General features: G+C 38.6%; 1 protein-coding gene across 1 annotated transcript in view; it reads right to left on the bottom strand.

Moving 5' to 3' along the window:
- bcl11aa (BCL11 transcription factor A a) overlaps positions 1 to 13434 on the bottom strand; it is a 44310-nt gene extending 30876 nt beyond the window's left edge. The window contains exons 1-2 of the mRNA XM_053621483.1: positions 13343 to 13434; positions 9659 to 9994 (exon numbers count right to left, since the gene is read on the bottom strand). Coding sequence (XP_053477458.1) covers positions 9659 to 9994; positions 13343 to 13397 — 391 coding nt within the window. The 5' untranslated portion in view covers positions 13398 to 13434. The remainder of the gene's footprint in view (positions 1 to 9658; positions 9995 to 13342) is intronic.
- Between the last annotated feature and the right edge of the window lie 12123 nt (positions 13435 to 25557).

Here is a 25557-nt window from a genome sequence, read left to right on the forward strand (position 1 = left end):
ACATCCTGGATGGAGCGCTCATCCCTCTCTCTCTCCGTGAGTCTACTAAACCTCCGGCGTCATTTCACTGTTTCTTTACCCATTTTCGAACGATAAATTATCCATTAGATTTCATCATATCTTACTAAAGCAATTACATCAAGAAAATGATAGCGCGTGTGGAATCAATTATGCATGCCCTTGGCCGGAGACCAGAGGCGGGGAAGTCAGAGAAGGCATTTCCACACACACACACACACACACACATACAATCACACGCACACACATAGGATGTACTTACACTCTCACACACACATACACATATATTCAGACATACACACAACAACAACAAAGTCACACATAAACACACCGTCACAAAAACAACACACACCTACAAATAAAGATGACTCTGGATCCTGGATCTCACAGATGTGCCCCATCAGTTCATCTTACTGCCTAAAAAGTTCATGCACTTAATAATTTATTTGTGTTCTGGATACGGTTTCCCAGCTGAATATTAACAACTTTGAAGCGTGCTCGTAGCCAGGGTAGGGCTAAAAGAGTCCTGAGGAAACAGTGCCTGCTGGGTCCCCCTGGCCCCAATGCTCTTCCCCCTCCTCCTCCTCCTCCTTCTCCTTCTTCTACCTCTCTCCCTACTTCTCTCCTTCCTTATCTCCCTCCTGCTCTCCCTCTCTCCCTCCCGCTCTCCCTCTCTCCCTCCCTCCGCCAACGTGTCCATTAGCGAAAACGCTCCGAAACATACACAACTTGTTTTTCCCCCAGATTAAAAATTCAGTTTCATGACAATGGAGATTTCAGCATTCCCTTGAAGCAATTCACACAACACTGGTATGCAGATCAGGGGGAGAGACAAGATGATATATACAACAAAGAAAAAAATTGAAAAGAAATATTCCCTTGAGGTTTTTTGTTTTGTTTTGTTGTTATTTGTATTTATTTGGGTTTTTTCAAGGCTCATTATAGGCCATTTTATTTTACTCATCTGACTGTTTTTTTCCCCCAATTACATATGGAAGTCATTCTCTTCTGGAGAACGGCACAGACAGATATAACGAATGGCATGTGGGGGTGTGTATGCATGTATGTGGCATGTATGTACACTCACACACATACATAAAGGGGGTATGGGTATATATATATAATATGGGACTTGACAAGGGTCTTACCATGTTAATAAAGAAAGCTCACTCACAAACCCTCAAATCTGAACACTGATGAGTGAGTGTGTGAGTGTGTGTGTGTGTGTCAACATCTGCTTCCGCACAGGGGAGGTGGGGTACATAAAGATCTGGCTGTCTGCTGAGCTTTATACGTATACGCAACCCCCAGCCGCAGACAGAAGTGTGTGAATGTAGAACATAGCGCATTCATGTGTGTGTGTGTGTGTGTGTGTGTGTGTGTGTGTGTGTGTGTGTTGGAAAGAAAAGAGAGCTTGAAAGTGTTGCTGTGTGTGTGAGCATGTGTGTGTGTGTGTGTGTCTGTAGGTGTGTGTGTTGGAAAGAAAAGAGAGCTTGAACGTGTTGCTGTGTGTGAGTGTGTGTGTGTGTGTGTGTGTGTGTGTGTGCTCGTGTGTGTGTTGCCGTGCTGAGGCTGATCAGTAGTGATTAACTGCGGCGCCATATGCAAAGTGCTTTAATGAAGGGGTGCCGAGTCATCATGTAAATTAAATATGTCAAATCTCCTGGTGAACTTTCAATCTTCACGTGCAAATCGCTGCTTTCATTTACATCCTGCACTACTTTCCTCAGAAAAAAATGCAAGTCATATATGCAATTTTTTTTAACCTTTTCTCCTTTTTGTAGTTAACCCTCCCCTGTGTAAAGGAGCGCACACACACACACATGCACACATGTACATGTATACATGCGCACACACCCATCGCACACACACACGCACACACACACACGCGCACACACACGCACACACACATGCACGCACACACACACACATGCACACATGTACATGTACACATGCGCACACACACACACTCTCTCTGCAGAAGGTCTGACAGGCTGTGCTGATGTGTTCGGAATGCACATGGTAATAGGCCAATCAAAAATGCAAAACAATTGGCAATTACTGAGAGGATCTAATGGTCATTAGAATTTACAACTAGGTAATGAACTAAAGTCTGCCCATACCATGCATATTCATAAAGCAATTTAGGCCTTGAAGATTAAAGAAGTGCTTAAAATTCAAATGAGCCTGAGCAAATTATCAGTAAGATTCAGTCAGGAAGTAGGGAAGTAGGGGCTCGTGTATCTACCGTTTGTGTGTGTGTGTGTTTGTGTGTTTGTGTGTGTGTTTGATGATGCAGGCATTTTTTGTGTCTAAACGTGTGCTGTGCCATTTTCCTGTTAACCAGGTTTTGTTAACAAGAAAGCGACAATCTGGAATGTGTGTGTGTGTGTGTGTGTGTGTGTGTGCACACACCGATCCACACGTGCTGCAGAGACAGGTTTTGTTAGCCTTACTCAAAATTCTTCTCATCATCTCAGCTCTTTTAAATAACAGCATTTCATTAACAGTACTGACATACTGAGTTTCCATAATCTATTTGATATTTAGCTTTAAATAGTTTGGATTCATTGGAAAGGGTCATGTGTGTGTGTGTGTGTGTGTGTGTGTGTGTATATATATATATATATATATATATATATATATATATATATATATATATATATATATATATAATGAATAATGTATATATATAATGTGTGTGTAATACTTGAATAATTCAATTATACTCATTAAATTAACCTGTGCTGCCATCATAAGGGGTCTATTGTTTAATTATTTATTTTTACTCACACAAATCTCTGGCTGCAAGTCGTTTGAGATTCCGATCTACAATACTGAGGTGTAATCATGATCACATGTGGCAGTGATAGAGAAAAGACGACAGCAGCAGTTAGGAAATTTGTATTAGAAGTATTACAATTAAAATATGCAGTATGTGGAATTAGAAATATGCTAATCATTAACTATGCATGCCATGATATACTATAACTATATACAGCAGAAGGGAATCCCAGTCTGATATTTCATTGGTTTTTCACTACAGTCCGCAGTACATGGTCACAGAAACAGTTGTAAACATAGATGTCAAAATGACTCTATAATCATATTAGTAACATTCATTAAACATGAATGCAGCAGAGTTTTGACGTAGTAGAGTCTAAAAATAAAGCCGTTAATGTACAGTATTACATTAGGGCAGGCAGGCAGGCAGGAGATGTGACAGACTTTCCTGTGCTGCGTGAACGGTGATGACCCACACAGACACGGCCCATGAGCTGCTGGATTACACTCTAAACAACACACCCAGCAAGACTTGCTAACTTTAGCACAGACACACACCACTCAGTCCTGACACACACACCGAAAATACACGTGTACACAAACGTGTATCCATTCTGGAGGTAAGAAGACCTGAGTAGTTACTTTAGGAAAAGACTCACAGTTAACAAGAGTTTGTCGTGTTATTTGAATATGCCCAATTCCAGTTCAAATATTTGCTTTCTAGCTCATATGTTTGCATGTCATATACACAAAAGCAACTTTAAATATACTTAATATCGGCATGACCGATGACTGTTGTTGAGCAAACAAACATTAAGATTTGCTTCATTAAACTTAGAATCGTGTGTTCTGGTGCTGATGTAAAGTCTTAATAGGAACCATGAATATGCAAAACTACGGAAAAAAAAAACAAACATCTGCACACTTTCTCAGACGTAAAAATATCAGGTTTCCCCTCTCCAGCATTTACCGCTACTACTGTGAGCAGCGGAGAACACACACACACACACACACACACCCACACAAACACACACATACACATACACACTGAGAGCCACTAAAACTAGGCAAGCCTCCAATACTAACATGAGCACAGCAAGCAATCAGCCAGTTCACACACAAGCAGAAACACATACACACACTAGGTCAGGTCTTGGCACGCACCATATTAAATGGGCACATGTCTGAGAAGTGTGTCATGGATTTGAGTGACTTGTAGTATATAGAACGCTAGCATATTCACTTTTACTTTATTCTCAAATATAAACCTTAAGCAGGTAGCCAGCACCCTGCCTTCATCTCCGCAGAGTTGCTGTGTGTGCTGGAAAGAAACAGAGCAGTAAGGAGAGAAGAAATGAAAAAGAACAAAAGCAGAGCCCTGAAAGTGCCTAGAGAGAGTAGACTTCTGCCATTTGTAACCATTAGAGCCCAGATGAATTGATCACATTGAGTGTCTTGGATGACAGAAGCTGAAAGTGAGTGGCACTGCTGGTCAAGGTGACCTCAGACACTGTGCCCTTTGAAACCTGAGAAACGGAGTGAGGAAGAGGAAAAATAGGAGTATCGATAAGCTTGAAAAGGTGACAATCATATTTCAAGGAGGTGGTTGCTTCCATAAAATGAGACCAGAATGTCATGATTTGCATGTGTGTGCGTATGTGTGTGTGCGTATGTAGAAGAGTGAAGGTAAACAGAGTAGTAAAAGCCTAGCCCACCCTGGCTAGGCTGCCAGTCCTGCTCTGTGCCAACTCTCCACTGGCAGCGTCCACTGAGGGATGTCCTGTTGCAACATTGCCAACTCACATACCCTTTCATGTTCTTCCGCACCCCCAAAACACGCACACACACACACACACACACACACACACACACACACACACACACACATGCACATACAGTACGCACATGCACACACAGCTCTCAGTAAACACAAACAAATATAGAGTTGTACACAAGCACATACACAAGCACATACTCAAACATGTAGCACAGTAATTTTGCATCCTTCATCACGTGTTTCTAAAAAACCCTCTCTGTAATCCACTGGAACTTATAAATACACTTTGTAGTACATAAGCATTTTTCATGGACACACACACACACACTAAAACATCTGACATAATTTCAGAGCTACAATATGACAAAATCTGGTGGGTCTGCACAAACACACACACACACACACACCAGCTTGGCAATGATATCCCAAAGCACAACTTTAAAAAAAAAAAAAGAAAAATGTAATAAAAAAGAAGGGAAAACAGCATTCGAAGGCAGTGGATACCTGTACAGAGGTAACTATTCCCTAGTCTCTATTCCCCAACAGCTCTCTGCCAACATTAGATAATAGGGGTCTCTTATTTCTTTGAATTGCTTTAAACTGTAATTCTGGATCGTTCCGGCTGCGAGGCGGAACAACATCGTGAATCGAACAATAAGAGAGGGGAAAGACAGGAGACCGTTGTCGAGAGCTGAGCTTTTCTCCTGTTGTGGTGCAGGAGCCGCCATTGTCCTGTTGTGGGAGGGTCGCGGGGAAGAAGCGTCACAGGGTGGTGAGACAGAGAGGGTGGCACTGTGCCAGGCTGTGCCCGTCTGCCTGCTAAATACCTTTGTTCCCAACAAGCTGGCTTTCACTGCAAAACCAGGTGAAAAAAACATTTACGGGGCTATGATTTTATACAGAAAAAATATTTCACCCCTTATAATAATACGAATTATTATTATTATTATTATTATTATTATTATTATGACTTCTTTTCTTCTGTAAAGGCAGCACAAAAATTCACAAGTCAACAAATGTGTGTGCCATGGTTCATTAAATGAAAAATAAAAAGGCAAACGAGCAAAGCCCACCCACCCCCACAGTACACAGCCGACTGGATCATGCAAATCAGTGCTGAGGATGCTGGATATCACAATGCATCTGTGAGCTATGCTCAGCATAAGATCCACCCAAACACCGAACTGCTCCAGGAGAAGAGAATTAAACATTATCATCCACCATTAATTAAACCCCATCCCTAAGGACAGCATTATGCATCTCTTTCTATGTTTCTGTTACTATCTTTCTCTCTCTCTCTCTCTCTCTCACACACACACACACTCACACACACACACACATATACACACATTTTTGGCTTAATATCTTTTTAAAGCTCAAACAGGAGTAGTTGTAAATATATCCAAGCACAAGACTCTGTGGAGCAATCTGGGCAGTGAAAAGAAATAAACACGCATTCTTCAAGAAATAATAGGCAAGCTTCCTTTTCGATGCATATTCATAAAGAGCACCTTTGCAGGTGTCGTACACTGTCGCAGCTTGGCGAAGACATGTGTCTTTGTCATGCGGCGTGCCACTTCCTGATAATTCATTTAATAGTGGGGAAAAAAGACGTGGAGGAAAAGCAGAGTATGGGAGGCTGTGCGTATTCAGAGGAGAAAGCATTGCAGCATACACAAAAATAGTGTCAGTCTGAGCCCCAGTCTCAACCTAAATAAAAGGCATTTATAGGCACAACTGATGTAGACACACGTACACCTATATATTTTCACATTTTCAACCGTTTCTACAGCAACTACATCACTATCCATTTATCATATCTGTCATCACTATGATGACTTGCACACATGCGCATGCACAGTTATGTGCAAAAGCAAAGAGTGCTGCATATCACAACGTGAGAAGTGCCATGTCCATGAAAAATGCACACAGACACTCACTGCACCGGCCAGCTTTCTTTACTAAATCTGAACGTTGATGTGCTGATGATAATTATGACCATGAGAGATGATTTCAGAAACCTAAAAAGGAAAAAGGAAAAGAAAAAAAAAAGAACTAGAAAAAAATTCCACCAGCCAGGTCACATTTTTAGAACAGAAACTTGCAGACAGCTCATATGCAAACGAATCGCACACCGTGTAAAACAGAGAGAATAGAAATGACTGAACACAGCCCAGCAAAGAGCAGTAAAAATATTTATTCAAAAAAATGGTCTGCATTGAGGTCTATTCTGCATGGCTTTGGTGTTCTTCTGAATCAGTCAGTGTATCTATTGCAGTGGAGTCATCATTTTTAAAAGGACACCATGGCAAGAGTCTTGACTGCCTGTTATAATAGTTCCAAATTTGGAACCAAAGCAAGTTCAATTTGTAATGTGGACACAATTTTGCATAGTGAATCTTAAACGAATCCATTGTTTTGCTTGTAATTGAAAATTAATGCATTGTGTGTCAAAAAGAAGCAATTCTTACTTTTTTATCAAAGCACATCTAATTGTTAGTCCCCTTGTCCAGGATTGAATCTATTAATCTCATGTAATGATTAACAAAATTAAATGGTATGTTCAACATGAAAATGGCTCATAAAGGTAGGAGTAGGAGAGGTGGAGTAAAGAGAGGAGAGATATAGAGAGGAAAAGAGAAGACGAGAGATGGTAAGCGACAAGAGGAGACATGAGGAGAAAGCTGCAGAGTCGATTAGCTCTATACTTTTTGGCTGGGCCCCTTAACCAGGATACATGGCCTATTTGGGGCACACACACACACACACACATACACACACACCTCTGCTCACTGCTCTTTTTTATGTACACACACACACATACACACACACACACACACACACACACACACACACCATTCCTCTGTGACAGCGACTGCCTTTCGTCTCTTTGAGTTACTCTATATGGGAATTGTGATGTTACATCACACACGTAGCCTCCATATTTGGTGGTTTGGACAACACTCTAGACGTAATTAGTTAAAATCCTGCCAGAACTACTTTTAAAATAATGCAGATTATACTGATTATACCATCAGAAAACAGGAACAATAGCAAAGCAATATAATAATAATAATAATAATAATAATAATAATAATAATAATAATTGTGAATTTCTTCAGCTACCCCCCTAACACATACACTTTACTACTGTTTAGTAATAGGGCTAATTAATATTCCTTTTGACCTGCCAGAGCAGTAACACCGAGAGAAGATGGTAAGGTCCTTCCCACAAAACTGCTTTAAAACGTCATAAGCACAAATAGTACCATGGACCCAAGTGATATCAGCTGAACCCTGCTACATTATAATGTAAATGAGTTTAATAACCCGCTTAGGATCTGACAGAAACATGAGACGTATGTGTGATAGCTAGCGAATATAAAGAGGTTGTCTAATTTGCACAGAAATGGCATCAACAATTTTTTAAAACAAACGGGTTAACTACACATAGCTGACCCCACTTACCACCAATATATATTAAAACCTACATCAATCTAATGTATGTGCTGGCTTCGAGAACCACAGCTAACCGCAGTGTTCGATGAGATTCACCGACTCTAAGATGTAAGTGAGAAGTGGAAACAGAAACAGCTGTACGGCTGAATTATGGGGCTGATAAAAAGCCTGTAGTGACAGGCCCAAATCACTGGAGATGGGACTGAGTGGCCCAGGCATTTCCTAGAACCTGATCCTTGAAACAGACCAGAGAATGGCCTGATGTAAGACCAGGGCAGAAAAAACAGGCTGCAGAGACTCACTCACACTTTTTTTCTACTCTCTGCAAATGCTCCGTCTAAATCAGCTCAAGCAGATCCATACACACACACACACACACTTGTGCAGTCACCTCAAATATTACACAGATCACAAGAATGACATATTCACTAATGTTATTTACTCAAGACACAGGATTACCTTGGGTCACATTTTAACACTCTGGCTTCCAAATACCTCTTTTATAAGGTTGATTACCATCAAAGTGATAAACTGCCTTGTAATTTATTTCCGTAGCAGTATTTAAAGGTTTGTTGTGTCTTATTTAGTGCAAGGAGATATTCAATGAAATTTAAATAAAAGGCTAAATAACTAACTAGCAGTGTTCCAAGAGTGTCCTCTAACATCCAAGAATAACTGACTTGCCTTCCCGTGGTCTTTGGTTTTCAGTCAGAAATGCACAGGGTTACACTTATATGGATAATACGTGGCTGTTTAAAAAAAATACAATGAACTCAAGATGCATCTGAGTAAACCACATGAGAGGGTATGAGATACACAGAGCGGGCTTTCCCACGGGTCTGTACATACACATTGAGGGGACAGGCTCTCCTGAAACACAAACGTCTTCACCAACCATCCCTCAAGTGTCCCAACTACCCGTTTTGTCTTGCACTCTCTCTCATTTCCTCATTTCTCTTGATGGGTATGTACCCTCCTCCTGACACACCCTTAGTGTTCCACTTGTGTGCCGATCACAAAATGGCAACTTAAAGTCAGGGTTGGATTTAATTACTGGGAAAAAAACACCACTGTGAAGCCATAATGCATCATGAGGTAATACCTGAGCAGGTTTAACTGCTTAACTGCTCAGAAAGACAGACAACTGAAAGGACAGGAGGTAAAACTAGACACATTCATTCGCCAAAACAAGCATACAGCCAATGGTTCAGACAAGTGATGTATGCTGTAAGACTGAGTTTATTTTTATTTTTTTTAATCCCACCCAGTCAGAATGCAGAGTGAGAACTATGCTGACTCTAAACTGTGCTGATCTCTTGATTAAAAATCACAACAAAGATTTTTTTCATCGTCTTCTTAGCAGAGCCATGCAATATTATGATATGATATGTAAGCCCTCATCCCTCCATCCCCACCCTCCCAACACTGAAAAGTGTCTCCAGAGTTGTGGATGAGAACTCCACTGAGAGAACATGTGTTTCTGATATGTGGACTACACATCCACAAGCGCATCGCAGACGTCCTTAACACATACCTACGAACAAACACGCACACTTACAGCATGCAACCCAAGCACATATCATTCCTGTCCCCATCACAGTCTTTTTGGGATATATTTACCTGTTATGTTTTCCTGTTTGGGACAGATTCCTCGAGAAGACGTTGACAAGCAATCGTCGTCCTCCGGCGTGACCTGGACGCCCACCTCCACAGGATTGGATGCTCTCCTCAGCTCGCCATGCGAGGGAGAAGGTGGCTTATCCACTGTCTTGTCCATGCACATGGTGCCATTGCATTGCTTCCTTTTGTGCTCAATAAAAATGAGGATATCCCCCAAAGGGAAGTTCATCTGACACTGGCCGCAGGTAAGCAGGTCCTGGTCCCCTTCCGGAGAGACCTGTACCAGCCCGTGCTGTTCCTGCCTTTCCTCCGAGACCACGGACGACAGGGGCTCGGCTGCTCGCGGGAGACAGCGGCGTTCAAGACATAACAAATAAGACAGACAGACAGAGGGGCAGACAGGAAATCACTGATTAGTGGTGTTCTGATGGACACAATATGACTGAGGATTCAGAGCAAATTCATAGCAAAGATATTGTTAATCTTCCTAGAATATTTGGCACAACCAGCCTTCTGCAATGAGACCAAATTAATTATTATAATAAGGATGATAATTATTGCTGTTCACAGTGTAATAAAAATCTGTTATGTTAAACACATTATATTCTATTTCCACAATTTGAAAAAAAAAAAAAACTTACAGTAGAGAGCTTTTTTTTTTCTTTTACCGTGGAGATAAAAAGCGAGTATAGCTGGACTAATGCAATATCTTGGACAGAAAAGTGGATTTCTTACCCAGAATCTTTTCATGGAGGTTACAGGAGGCATCTTGACCTCTTACTAAGCTGCCAGAATCACACTTTAATTAAACTTCAAACCACTCTCAAACAAGTTTTTTTTTTTTTAATTATTATTATTATTAGTAGTAGTAGTAGTAGTAGTAGTAGTATTTGTTTAGGAAATACAGAGAGGGCCAGTTTTTTTTTATGATTTTGTCCGGATCTCGTGAAATAATTTAACCTTCACCTTTAAGTGCACACAGAAGGTTAAAAAAGTACAGTGAGCGCAACCTTCACCACAAGCTGCGAAAGATTAAAGCGCGGAATAAACGCGATGTGGCCACAGACTGCTACTTTAGATCTTAGGTTATTCAACAAAAACCCCGAGCTTTGGCTTCCTGAGTTAAACATGTGAGCTCTCACAAATTCCACATCAAATCGACATCAAGCTGTTTTTTTTTTTGTTGTTGTTGTTGTTGTTTTTTGTTTGCTTGTTTGTTTGTTTTTAATGCACCTTTACTTCTCTTTTCCCTGAACTCGGAATCTCGTTTTCCTAGCAGCACAGTTCCCTTCACAATAAATCTATTAATAAATCTATAAATAGTTTAGGCAATACAACCTATAGGCTACATATACGTGCAGGTTAAAAGATTATCTTAAGAATGCAAGCCTTCATGCTTTTGTAGGAATAATGTGCGCTAAATAAATAGAAATGTTAAATAAATATACGTTCACTTCACTCTTCGTTATTAAGCTGTCCTGTGCTCAATATATAAAATAATCCACTGCTTTATCTACTTTTCTATATATATTTAAAAAAAAAAAAAAAAGACGTAACAGTGTGACAGAGTAAAGAGACTAAAACACCCTGAACACATGGGAATGACTTTAAGAGCAGTTTAAAAACGATTAAACTGACCAGAGTGTGTACCGGATATGGATTATAATTGTCTGAGGACTGTTACGCAATTTAGTTTGAAGTGCTATTAATTCCCCATCCTTTAAAAAAAAAAAAAATCCTATTCAGTCTGAACAAGATCAGAAAAAGTATGCGAGGTTTTTTTTATGATTTAGCTAGACAAATATTTTTTTTATTACTCATCGCGAATAAATTGATGAATTATTTATGTGTTTGTTGCTTAAGTGTCTTTTTTTTAAAAACGGGGAGAAACGTCTGTTTTGGTCTCTAAAAGTTGTTTTGAAGAAGTTTTATCACTCAATATGTTTGAGACAAACCAAACAGACTACGACTTAACCAACAGTCAGTCTAAACGCTGATAAGGGGGAGTTTATTTAAATTAACGCATATTTCATATGTTCCCAGTTTGACTATACTTCTTTTTTTTTAAGTGCAGTTTGCGAAACAGGCCAAAGCACATTTGTCTTGGAGGAGAAACCGATCGATTTTTTTTTTTAAACGCTTAAAGGTGTGTATAATACCTCTGCCTCTATCCTGTCGTTAAATACGTAGATAGAGGTGGCGGTAAAATTGCTCAGGTTCAAGTTCATTTCCAGTTTGTGATCGTAGTGTGCCTCCTAGCGACGGGTGTCACACACACACACACACACACACACACACACACACAGAGATCACTGAGACTCTACGGAGCAGCAATGGGACGCCGCTGAAAGCTAGTGCGCGCGCGCTCGTGTGTGTGTGTGTGTGTGTGTGTGTGTATGTGGAAACCCAATAGCGTTACACGATACTTTACGATGTTACAACAACGCGGATTTGTATCAAGCATCAAACGTGTTTATCCTTAAAGGTAGTGTAACACTTCTGTGCCATCTGAAAAACTCAAGCACAAGGATATGCCTGGCGGTTTTCCATAAGCTCTACAGTCCCGAGCATGTTTATGGCTCTATTATTTAAGAAAATAATAATAATGAAATTGAGCACACTTTGTATTTATCAATGTTATCTATTTTATATATATATATATATATATATATATATATATATATATATATATATATATATATAAAAGCACGTGAGCTTCCAAAGCATAGTGGAGGGTTTTCAGTCTAGAATAGTGTTCCTTGTGAGATCTATTAAAATAGTTGAAATTACACTGCAATGTCGTGTTACCTTTAAGGCACCAGGTAAAACAATGTGTAACTCATTTAAGTCACATAGAACTGTACTGCTGTATCTAGGCTATACTACTTCTATAGTAATACGTTCCACTGAAGCAGGGAGGAATGATTATGGGGTAATATAGTCGTATTCCTGTTGCTCTAAGTAACTCGGGTTAATCCATAGAATTTCTACTTTCCGATCAGTACTTGTCCTGCTGCAACTTTGGAAAAATAAACGCGTGATTACAGGTCAGATTGATGTCACTGTATCTGATACACGTATAGTTTCATAAAAGCGAGTGACCGTCTTTCCTCCCGGCTTCAGCGCTGCTTCTTACGGCGCACGCGGCGCTTGTAAACAGTCAGACACGAGATTTTTTTCCCAATCAAAATGCACTTCCACTTTTTTTTTTTTTTTTTGAAAATCTTCCAAAAACAGCGCGCGAGGAGGGGAAATTCTTGCCAGTAGTCACTCTCAGACAGAGTCGCAACAGTCAAACCGAAGCATGCGTACCTACCATAGTGCGGTACCTTAACGTCTCTTAGGTGGCCGGAGAGACCGGGGCACGTGCGTGCAAAGAAATTAGCCCTATAAAAAAACTTTCTTAGTTTTCTTTGTTTTTTAACTGTATTTAAAGGAAAGTTTTTTCTGGCTTTGAGCTGTAAAAAATCTACGCGTAAAGGTAATGTGGTCAATGGAAAGGCTCGCTGCGCTCCTCGGTGAAGTCCACTTGACCGCGATCTGCGCTCTCCGCCGTCCGGTGTGCCTTCACAGTGTCACGCTCTCCGTTACGGGTGTTTTTTCCTTCTTTACGGAATATTACAAAACCGGACCAAGAAAAGATGAAGGGGCACAAGAAGTGCACAACACATAGAGTATACTTACGCGAAAAATCCCGTTTGCTTAAGTGCTGGGGTTTGCCTTGCTTGCGGCGAGACATGGTGGTTGGCGGCGGCTTTCAGCTCGGTTCACATCGGGAGAGCCGGGTTAGCGGGGAGACTCCAGAGAAAATATCTTCATCAATGCATTTGACATCCAAAATAAATTAGAAATAATACAAAGATGGCGCGGAGAAGATGGATTGTGGGATAGCCGTCATGGCTTTTTTTTTTAAAGAGAGAGAGAGCGAGAGAGAAAGAGAGAGGGAGAGAGAGAGATGAAAAAAATGGCAAAAGCCCCCCTGAGCTGCAAGTTCAAGTGCGGACGTGACGTCCCTGCGAACTTGAACGTCAGGAGATGGATGGACACAGACATACAAAACATGGGCAGGGCAAAACCGGGGAGTGGGAGGAGGGAGTGGAAATAACAAAACCAATGGACACTCATTAGGGGCTGGACATGAAAAATAGACCCGGAGAAGCCAATGGACAGAGAGATCAGGGGGCCGGACAAGAGGCGAGAGAGAGCGAGAGAGAGAGAGAGAGAGAGGTGTTTAATGAAAGTAGCGTGCACACTGTGTGTGTGTGTGTGTGTGTGTGTGTGTGCAGGGGGTGGACGTAGGCACACAGACCACGAAAAGCCAATGGACATGGGGGGGCTGGACAAGCGATATGCAAGGGGAGGGGGGAAGAGAAACCTTTAATATAAGCGCCTTCAGTGGACACTGATCGGGGCGACAGAGTAGGTACGGTGCAACTGAAACACACGTTCAGCTCGTGCTCTGGATGAAGTGCACACACACACACACACACACCAGACTGTGCACTTCCTTCAAAAGAAAAGAAAGCGAGAGGGCTTCGAGTACACCAAAACAGCACAGTAAGCTGCCAACAGGACAGACAGGTTCCGCGCAAACGGCGAGATGTCGATAGGACGTGTTGTGTTATGACCCAGACATGCGCCTGCAGGAACCCCTCCACAAGAAAAACATAAATATTGCTTAGTAAATAAAGCGTCAACTTGCCTAAAATCGAACTGAGGTGTTTTTTGGTTTGTTTTTTTTGTTGTTTTTTTTTGGGGGGGAACGGTGTAGGTGGGGCATATACTACAAATACTACACAAGCAAAGTTTTAAAACACACAACACAGTGACGAATATATCACGGGAGCAGCCCACTAAAAAGGGGGGCCGCGATAATAAGTTTCAGATGTGTTCGGGTCAAGACGGCACTGGAGGAGATGGGGGGGGTATGTGGGGTGTTCATGTAAGCTTTTCAACTCCGCGCGGATTTTGGTTATAAGATGCTCAAAACCGCGCCAGAGCTTTCTAAATAATGATACGTAAAGAGCGTATAACAAAGACGATGACTAGAAAGGCTTCCATACGAGGTGGGAGGAAGAGAGAGACACGCATCTGTGCTGAAGTAACTCAAGTATGAGTAGACTAAAGCGAGCGCGCGACAGAGAGAATCACGGGAACGAATAACCGAGGACAGTCTGCAGGGGAAGGGCAGAAATAAAAATAGGGGATTCTGAGAAAGCAAAGGACCTGCGCTGGAAGGGGAATCTCCGAGATAATGTGTGGCCAGTGAGTGAGTGAGTGAAAAATGTTTTACAGGTTATGTGTGGTGTCTTCCGTCTTGGACGAATATCGATCGGCGCTTTAGCTTTGCGTTATCTACTGCAGCAATAAGTGTCAAGCCCTATCCGAAAGTGTCACGCGTTTTGGATAAGACCCTGTTCACGCAAGACAGACAGGTCATGCTCACCAAGTGATGTGTGGACCGGAGTTAACTTTGTTAATGCGCTTTAAAAAAATGATTATGGTAGCTTATGTAATGCATTTTCCCCACGGACTTAAAGAAATGATGGCATTATAGCTAACATGTCGATGGGTAAACACGAGCAGGACAGACTAAGTCTAACTTCCGTTTAATGCTACCTAAATGATTCTCATCGCTACTCGTGTGCATTACCCAGCTGTGACGGAGTGGTGTGATGGTCTGTCAGCAGCAACCACATTAGACGACTGTGCTTCCTTTAAGCTTTCTGAGTCCGACTGGCGTTCGCTACTTTGCGTAAAGGAGACGAAACACATCTCTGACCCATGGACTGTATATAAGGCTATTGACTTGAATGGTCTGACCATTGGCTACCTCGCGCGCTTTCCCATGCGTGTTCAGAAAGCGAGTGTTCTGTCGGGACGTTTTACATTTCCATCGCGAGTGTGTTATTGAATCCGATTAAATATGCAATAATGCAAAGTCGCACGGGAATTGCAAGATGCATATTGTATCGATTTTAAAAAACGCTGCATTAAACTGAATTTATATATATATATATATATATATATATATATATATATATATATATATATATATATATATATATATATAATTTCCAACAGCTGATATCTCGTTGCGCAAAAGGGCACCACAAAACATAGTTTTACACTACGTTGAAACTTCGGTAGCTTTTTTTCTGCTCACATGCATGTTATAGCTGATATTGTGCACCTCGGATCATCTTGCACTTGCAGCCAACAGTGGTAATTAGAAACATCGAGTGTTTATATTGTACTTCCTTCTCACGCGAGCCCACAGCCCATAATACAGCGACTACTGATCAAAGCAAATCAAGCGCTACACCTCCTGCGGGGGTTTGGAGGGTGTACGAGAAGACAAATCCCGCACGGGAAAGAGGAATCTCAATATGTAAACGACAGTGCGACTGATCCCATCACACATCAGCCAGCCGATGGTAAATATACTGGAATATCCGTGCGGACAGACGTACTTCAGAGCTACCGCTTTCATTACAGTCCTTAATAGTGTATGTGTGTGTGTGTGTGTGTGAGAGAGAGAGAGAGAGAGAGAGAGAGATGAATAAGATGAATTGCCGATGCTTATAAATAAACACTTAAAGCTCAATTCACGGGGCCCTGAGCGTAAAATGTGAACTGCTGCAAGCAGATTTATAGCAACTTCCCACTTTCAAGATAAGTTTAGCCTAAGAGCACACACAGATTTACTTCTCATTATATTCTCGAATATTCGGTCATATAGCCCCCAATATGGACGAATCAATTAATAATCAAATAAAAACACAGCACGTCCAGTTGCATGCCTTATGTGCACTCTGATCATGTTTCATTTCCTTTCATACGCAAATTTCCTATGCATCAGCGAATCTGAGACTACATTTCCTGAAATTGTTACCATTTACTGTTCAGCGTTGTAACCCACATGTTTTGTTTGAGCATGAACTACATGTGTCAGTCTGATGGAAATTGAACGGATAGGTCATATAAATTGGTAATATAAGTTGTTTACGGACTATAAAAAATTAATTCATATAAAACTATAACTAAATTTGCACCTTATCTGTCTGAGGCCTTTCCAGTGCCCACAATTCCGTGTTTTTAGCATTTATAATAATAATAATAATAATAATAATAATAATAATAATAATAATAATAATAATAATAGGTTTGGCTCAGAAACCATGTATTGTGCGACTATGCTGCAAACATTCTGTTAAAAACGGGGCTGGATTTTGCCGTCGGAAATAACGATACATCCTGAAGCAACTCGATATATAATCAGTGAAATAGCATGAAATAGCTCAGCCAGTTCAGTTCGTTAGGATCTAAATTGGCAGAGTTCGTTCACCTTTTATCAAACTTCAGAGGTGTTTATCAGCATTCAAATAGTGCTGTTACTGAATGTAAATGGGGTATAAAAGTTATCACAGCTCATCCTGCTATCAAATTAACTAGCCCGACTTTAACGAGGGGAGGAGCCTAATCAGTGACATGATACCCTACATATATTAGCAGATATATAATTAGATAAATACTTTTTGTAAAGTTTGGTAGTATATGAATGGTTAGGCTAAAACTTGTTCCATAATAATAATAATAATAACAATAATAATAATAATAATAATAATAATAATAACAACAACAACATCAATTATTATTATTGTTGTTATTGTTGTTAGACTACCATTTTTCTCAGTACATAAAATATTTGTGTTTAAGTAGGCTAATGTGTACAAGTTCATGAATATTCTTACATCATGAACAAAGGTATGAGGGATTGATTTATTGGTTGATTGGTTTGTTTCCTTGTTTGTTTATTCATAAACAACATTATTGTTTACAAAGTGCACTTTCAGCTCAATAACTGTATTTAGACTTGGATAAGGGTGGAGAAATATCCTGTTCCTTTATATTTATCTCTTGCCATCTTTTCGTCATAAAAATCATCGTGTACATTTAACTCCAAAAAACACCATTTTCACGTAAGGGCAGTCATTAAAAGCACAATACATTCCGCTGATACACTAATGTCTAGTGTATCAGAGCTCTTTAGTTTATTTATGTTCGGCCTTGAACACAGGAACGCAAATTAATAGAACATTTAAAGATTGATGTGGGGATTTTAAACAGACCCACTGACACATTTAAAGCAACAAGGCCTTGATGGTTGTCCTGAACACGTCGCCATTTTATTTCGGGACTTCAGTGTGCTGAAGATGGTGATTAGGCCTAACTTTTGCAGCTTGTAAACCCGTGACAAATACCTTAATAGTTCTATTTTCAATCACATAGGAATTGAGCAGACTATGTATTAAGATAAAGGGTCTACAAATATCCTGGGAGTTAAATTGGAGACGTGAAAATCATGAAAACGTGAAATTCTATATGGTGCTCATCTTATACCGTGAGCAGAAATGGAAACCTTTTAACTACCTTAATCCAAGATAGTGGATGTGATTCTCACTTCAAAGCGAGGAAAAAGAGGTGGAATAGGAATTATCTTTTAAAATCCCTGGTAAGTCATGCCATGGCTTTTTGAAGAAATTTCAAGCCTTAGCAGTTCAGACATTTGCGGAGACTGAAAATTAATATTAATAGGTAGATTCCACAATGGCATTATCACAGGGAGCGATGTGTGGGCATGCCATCTGGGTTTTGGCAGGTATTAGATATAATCAAAGGGATTAGTGGTCTGTGGAAAAAAATATATAAAAGTGAGCACTGGTTGTTATTTTTATTTATTTATTTTATTAATCAACAGTGTGTGTGTGTGTGTGTGTGTGTGTGTGTGTGTGTGTGAAATGGAAGACACAAAGACAGACAAATGCGAAAGTATAGACGGAAAAAGATAGATATACAGGGAGAGTTTTATCGTTCGTTTCGAATTATCTTATATTTGTCCTTCTGAAATGCTCACTTTTTGGAATTTAAAAATAACAGTTTGTTTTGTCATTTAAACATTTACAGGTGTGCTCGCTCTCTCATTCTCCTACACACACACACACACACACACACACACACTTGTCCATCAGTTCTGGAATTTGTCTTGCACTTAAAAATGTCTAGTACAAGCTAATACATGCCCATGTTTATTTATGGTACATCCTGTAATCGTTAAGTCGTTAATCGTTACCCTTAATTTTACACTAAACGGTAGTTATGATGATGAATATAGATACTAAGATGGTACACTCGGGATTCTGTTTGTCTGCAGGCCTACTGTGAAGGCTTGCTTTATTCCTTATTTTCTTTGTACGTGTTTTAGATTGAACACAGAAAAATGTGACTGTTTCTGTACAGATGAAATCAGGTATATTATTAAAATAGTTTCACCCGTTTGGATATCTAATCAGTAATTTAGACATATGCGTCCCCAATGACTGGAATCAGTGGTGAAGCATAGCTCTAGATCTAGATCACAGTTCTCTCAATCACGTAGAAATGCAATAAACAGTATCTTAAATCAAAACCAATCCGTATATTTCACGACAACGAAGTAGGTGTAATCTTACATGGTGGTATAGAATGCCAATGGCTGAAGGAAAACGAAACGTAGTTGATGAAACGTGGTGCTATAATACCGATCGGTCGTGATCCAAGCCCCCTCTAGTGCCTAAATATATTATGACAAGCGGTATCCTAATTTTTTCCCCCTTTGGTCACAGCCAACAGTAAATTAACACGATGTTAGGATTCACAGCAGCCAGTTAGCACATTCACAGTACTGACATTCGTGGAGCGATACAGTCCTTGTGTTAAAGCTGTCGCATAAACTGAGGATAAAATATTTCTGTAATCGGCTACCCTTATTTTTAACAGCATCTGATCACATAAAGCACATTCTCCAAGCTATTAACGGTCTGAAATTTCTACTAAATTGTTACCTACCTATTATTATTATTATTATTATTATTATTATTATTATTATTATTATTATGCTGTTGTTTTGTGTTTTGTTAGCACTATGACAAAAGTAATTTTCAACTTTTTTAGAATAAATTGCAACATAATAAATAAATAAAACTAAAACTGTTTCCAGCAACATTTTCCGCACAGATGTGTGTGCTACCACAACTAGATATGGTTCCTAAGAATTAAAATTGAAAACAAAAAAATTTAAATGTACTGCCAGATTGTCTGGTTCACACAGTAGTCTAACTGTTCTCTCAGTGCAACTAATTTAAACATTTGAATTTTACATTAAATGGTTCCTGGATATTTTCCACTAAATGGTTTCTAGATAAGATTGTGCTGGAATGGGACTGTGTATGAGCCAGTCAGTGATTCAGTACCATGGACAGCTCCAATTCCACACCGTCTTCAGAGAGCGCTTCCGCTGTTCAGAGTAAACATGACCAATTAAGTACATATACTATACAAAAGTATACATTTTAAAAAGAAAAAAAAAGGCCAGAACATCAATAAAATAGAGAAAAACAGAGATCTGCATATTTTCAGCTAAAATGCGAGACCAACTCATGAACAACACAAACGTTCAGACTAAAGACATTCTGTGCAAAAACAAATTAATTCACCAAAACTCTTATTTAAAATATAAGACGAAGCTAATATTGGAAATTAATTTTATATTGGAATTTATAATATTGGATATTACGGTTATCAATCAGATCCGATCAGACAACTAATATGCATTAGTTGCGTTATTTTTCACCATTTGGTCGAGGATTTTTATGTGATATATGAACGAATATATATTTGACTCGCTTCGTCATGAACCAAGAAGTAACATAATGCAACCATCTCCTTATTCAAGAAACAAAATTAGTTACTTGTACAAAGTAATTGAGATACTTCAACCTGTCAGTCTCTAAGTCGGTATTTTTATGAATGGTCTTTTAAAGATCGATAAAATATAGGCTAATAATATTTTTGCGCAACAAAACTCGTAATCACTAAAAAGAAGACAATGATAACGTTTCTATTACCCTGTACAGTATAGGCTATTACTCTTTATTGCAAGTTGTCTATCTTGGACTCGCAATATTGCATCATTTTCAGTTTGACTGACTGATCTGGGACCATCTCTCTCTCTCTCTCTCTCTCTCGAATTGTTTCTGGTCAGCTGATGTGGCTAAACTTTGTCTTGCGGCGCTTGTATCACTGTCAGCATCCTGAACAGATGAAATTGGATTCTGAACCTCTTATAAGTCGACGCCAAATGAACAGCACACGCTAAATGTAAATGTAATTAGAAGAGCAAAGCCTTAGTATTAGTATGGGCACACTCAGTAGAAACAATAGGCACTGATGCAAGGATTTGCAATATTGGTGCAGCTCTGCTAGAAACTGTTATTAAGTTGCAGGCAGACCATGTCAAAACAACTCCTGCAGTCAACCAAAGACAACAACATTCCTTGTGCTTGTCTCAACGGTTCGGACAACAGTGTGACTGCATCCGCATGAAATCCAACTCATACCTGATACATCGCTGCTTCCCAGCTTCACGAATCCAACCACACACAAGTAATTAACCAAATAAGTAACACATCCACGAATATACAGAAATTGTACTCGATATGATTTTGCAGTACGTAGGTTATAGGCTACTAAATCTAAGAAGTGAATGCAGTATAGTTAGTAACCACGTGATGGCGCCCCAAATCATTTTGAAAACATTTAAATAGTTTTAAATGGCACATTCATCTCAGCTTGCTTTATGGAAGTAATTCTTAGTTTAGCTTGGTTGTAAGGTATGTTCCAAGCTTTGCTTAAAAATATCCTTTAATTATAATTATCGTTATATTAATTATAATGATAATGAATTATTGTACTACTACTACTACTACTACTACTACTAATAATAATAATAATAATAATAATAATAATAATAATAATATACCAGGATAACCTGACAATTTCAGCTCAAAAAAGTGTAAGAAGAAATGACAATACTCACAATAGTATTTATTCACAGTATACTGACAGTATTTGTCATCATTGAAGCAACAGCAAATGTTTAATTTCACAGACTCAGTGATTTATTAATTATATTTTGTTATATGTTTGTAGTATCTTGGAATAGGTTACATATCAGGAGTGTGTATTATCCTTCTGAAATACTAACTTTAATTAAACCTACATGTTCATCAACAAGCCTTGCTTACAGCTAATGGTGTTATAAGTAGAGATGCCACAGATCAGTAGCAGTAACGACCAATACCAGCAAAAAATGGAGGATCAGATATCGGAGAAATCATATCAGATATCGGCCCCTGTAACCCATGGTAAATGGCAAAGATCGGAAATGGATTTGGAAAAGGAATGTATTTTTGGAACTGCAAATATTTACGAGATTTAATATTTAAATATTTACAAGGCTTAGGTGGCTTAGTGGTTAGCACATTCGCACATTCACCTCACAATATGGGGGTTCGATTCCCGTCACAGCCCTGTACAGAGTTTGCATGTTCTCCCCATGCTGTGGGGGTTTCCTCTGAGTACTCCGGTTTCCTCCCCCAGTCCAAAGACATGCATGTCTGTAGTGTATGAGTGGGTGAGTGAATGTGTATGTGATTGTGCCCTGCGCTGGATTGGCTCCCCATCCAGGGTGTAACCAATCTTGTGCCCGACGCACCTTGTGCACCAGGATTCCCACAACCCTGTAGGATAAGCGGTATAGAAGATGGATATATATATATATATATATATATATATATATATATATATATATATATATATATATATATATATATAATTTATACTGATATAAAGATATGTTATAAATGTTATGCATGTATGCATGTTATTGGTTTACAATAAAGTGGTGAACAATAATTTATAACTTAAAAGTTAGGATATTGATTTAGTTAGGATTAGCATAAAGTTAGGATATAGCATATTGATTCTGCTTAATAATAATAATAATAATAATAACAATAATAATAATAATAATAATAATAAAATCAATCTCAATTTTGTTAGAACACTTCAAAGGCTGTTGATTTGTGAATGATTGTAAATGATTTCTGTCAATTCTACCATAAAATACCAAGCTGTTATTAAGGGAAATATTTACAACATTGACGAACTCTATTGTAACAATGAGCTTACTGTATACACTGTAACCCTGCTGCAGCTATATTAGTAATATACCATATAATATACAGTATTATTAACTTTGCTGTAAAACTAGGCACAAAAAGCATTTTACCTGAAGCAGCAAAGGAACATCATCTGGCTATTTTTCATTTCTTTATGTTGTTATCCTAAGCTTTGATTTAAATAATGCACAGCTTCAATTATTTTAGTAAAGCAGGGTAAGTACAACATATATAAAGTGGAGGTAAAGCTAAGCAGCACTAGATAATGTTAGTCTAGCTGGGCATCTAACATTTGCTACTTAGCCTGATATTTTAAATATATATTTAATATAGCTTGCTTTATTTTTCTGTGGACTTTAATCCATTGATTCTGTCTCTGTTGTGCTCACTGTCCATTTGAACTGTTTCTTATCTTAATTATTGATTGTTCAGTTCATCAGGCTCTTGCTGTATAATTTGATATCTTATGTTTATGTAAACTGAAATGAAATGATGCTTTAATAAACACATTTTGTCTGATACATTTGTTATGATATTAAACTCTCATGTTTAAGATTTTTTAAATTAAATTACTTTAAGTAAGTTACTGTAAATGTGCAAGGTCACTTCTACATTGCATAACAATACAAATGTCATTCCTTCCTTTGTGTAAAATATCATCTAGCTTACATCATTTCAACAACAACTAGCAAGCTATCCATTTCGGTGCCTCCTACCAAATTCAGTCTAGGAGCTGAAAGATGTCTCAAAGAAGTCCGGAATTATATCAAGGGATCTACGGGAAACTTGCCAAGATCACTCTGAAAAGAAAAAAGAAAGAATGAAAAAAGGAAGAAGAAGAAGAAGGGGTGGGGGACAAAACTCAAGAGTCAACCAAGAAAATAAGACTATACCAATGCAGCATACACCCGAGGTGAAATAAGGACGAAGCATCTACTCTTCAAAAGAATAAGTGCATGGCTGATGTTTGGAGGATCTGAGTAAAGAACAGGACTTCTGTAACATTGGATAAATACAGCACAGTTAGTTAGTATTAATACTGAACACTGACACACGTTTAGTTTTTTTGACTCTGTACTACAGACTATTGCATGGTAATGGGTTGGACTGCATGCCTTTCATTTGCAGATATAAACCATATAGGAATCATAGCCCTTTTATACAGAGTTTCCACTTTTCTGTCCAGTTACATAGACTGTATTGCATAAGTGAGCATAAGTAGACATTTCATTGACAGGAGCATAAAAAGAGCAAATGGTGGGCCAAAAACTATGACCTTATTTTTGAAGTCTACATAGTGAAAATCCTGTGCAGGCTGCATTTATATGTTTGTATTAAGCATTTATAAGTGGTGAGGAAGGAAGGAAATTGGCTGGTTAGTTTTTCTAAGCATCTTGGAGAATCCGCCACAGTTCTTCTGGAGACTCTGACTGTCGCACTTGCTTCTGTTTTTGCACATAGTCTTTACTGACATACAAATATTTTTTGTTGGAAAAGTAATCTTCAGAAATCTAAAATGTTTTTTGTATAATGATGAAGTCATAAAAAAAAATATTAAGGCACCTAAGACTTTTGCACCGTATACTGTATATATTACAATTCAGTAATAATGTCCCAATTATTATGTTTGCATTGTAGAATAAACATTTAAATAGAAATACGTGCCTTTATTTTTATGATTAGGCAGTGATCACTAGATGGCAGTGTGGATATTTAGTTTCCAGGTAACAATTCCCTTCTTTTCCATTTCATGGACCATTGGGGAGAATCAGAACCATGGCATTAAATATAACTGTATATGACATTATCCACCAATTTATATGCTGAATTATAAATAAACAAAGGTGGTCACACATATGTTTCCAATATGCACAAAAAAAATTATATAAATGCTGTACAATTAGAAAATATTTATATATTTGCATCTGTACATCTAGACATTTGTCAGTATTGATCAGTTTAATTTCTGATTATTGAATCTGAATTTATACATTTGGTTATTACTTCTACCCGGAATAAAAGCCTATGAAAATATTCATCACGAATTATCAATTCTTCACCAACTCTAATCTGTGAAACATGATATAAACCTCATTAGCATGAAAAATATTAATATTAGAGGTTGTGAAATTTAACTTATTTAGAGTGGATTATCTGAATAAAGATAAGATAGAGAATTGGGATTAAATGTCTTGGAAAACAGAAAGACTATAATACAGTCTTGATCACATAGCCACACTCTTATTTTTGCTATATTTCCAAAATGTGTTGTGAAAAGGAGTAAAAAATAAACCATGGCATACCCAGTAATAAATGACTCACAAGCAGTGTCTACTGTATGGACGTCCATAACTGGGCCATCATGGCTTTATTTTAAATTGGCCCATAAAGATCATTCTGGTGACATTCACATTATTCGAATTAAACCAGTTTCCTAAAATATATTGTATATTCAAGTTCAAGTTCAAGTGGCTTTATGGTCATTTCAACCATATAGAGCTCCATATACAGCTACAGGACCAACTGGCCTCTTGCTCCAAATTTAGTCAATCAGTATGTTTGATAACTAACGTTTGCTCTTCGTGCACTCAGGCTACAATGTTAATGGAATGTGGCTAAAAGATGAAGGCTGATATAGCTTCTAGCTTTGCATAGTCCCAACGTCGTGTCTAAAGAGTGTTTTCCAGCATACAACGTATATGTAGTACATTGACGATTTCTGCAGTACTACAGGGGTCCACTAGAGGGACCAAATGTCACTGGTTTAGGCAAATGAGCATTCAAATTAAAATGCCTCAGTTCTGTTTTTTGAGGGGTTTTTTTTTAAACAAAGATCAA

The sequence above is a fragment of the Ictalurus furcatus genome, chromosome 3 (genome assembly GCF_023375685.1).
Source record: "Ictalurus furcatus strain D&B chromosome 3, Billie_1.0, whole genome shotgun sequence".
Taxonomy (NCBI): domain Eukaryota; kingdom Metazoa; phylum Chordata; class Actinopteri; order Siluriformes; family Ictaluridae; genus Ictalurus; species Ictalurus furcatus.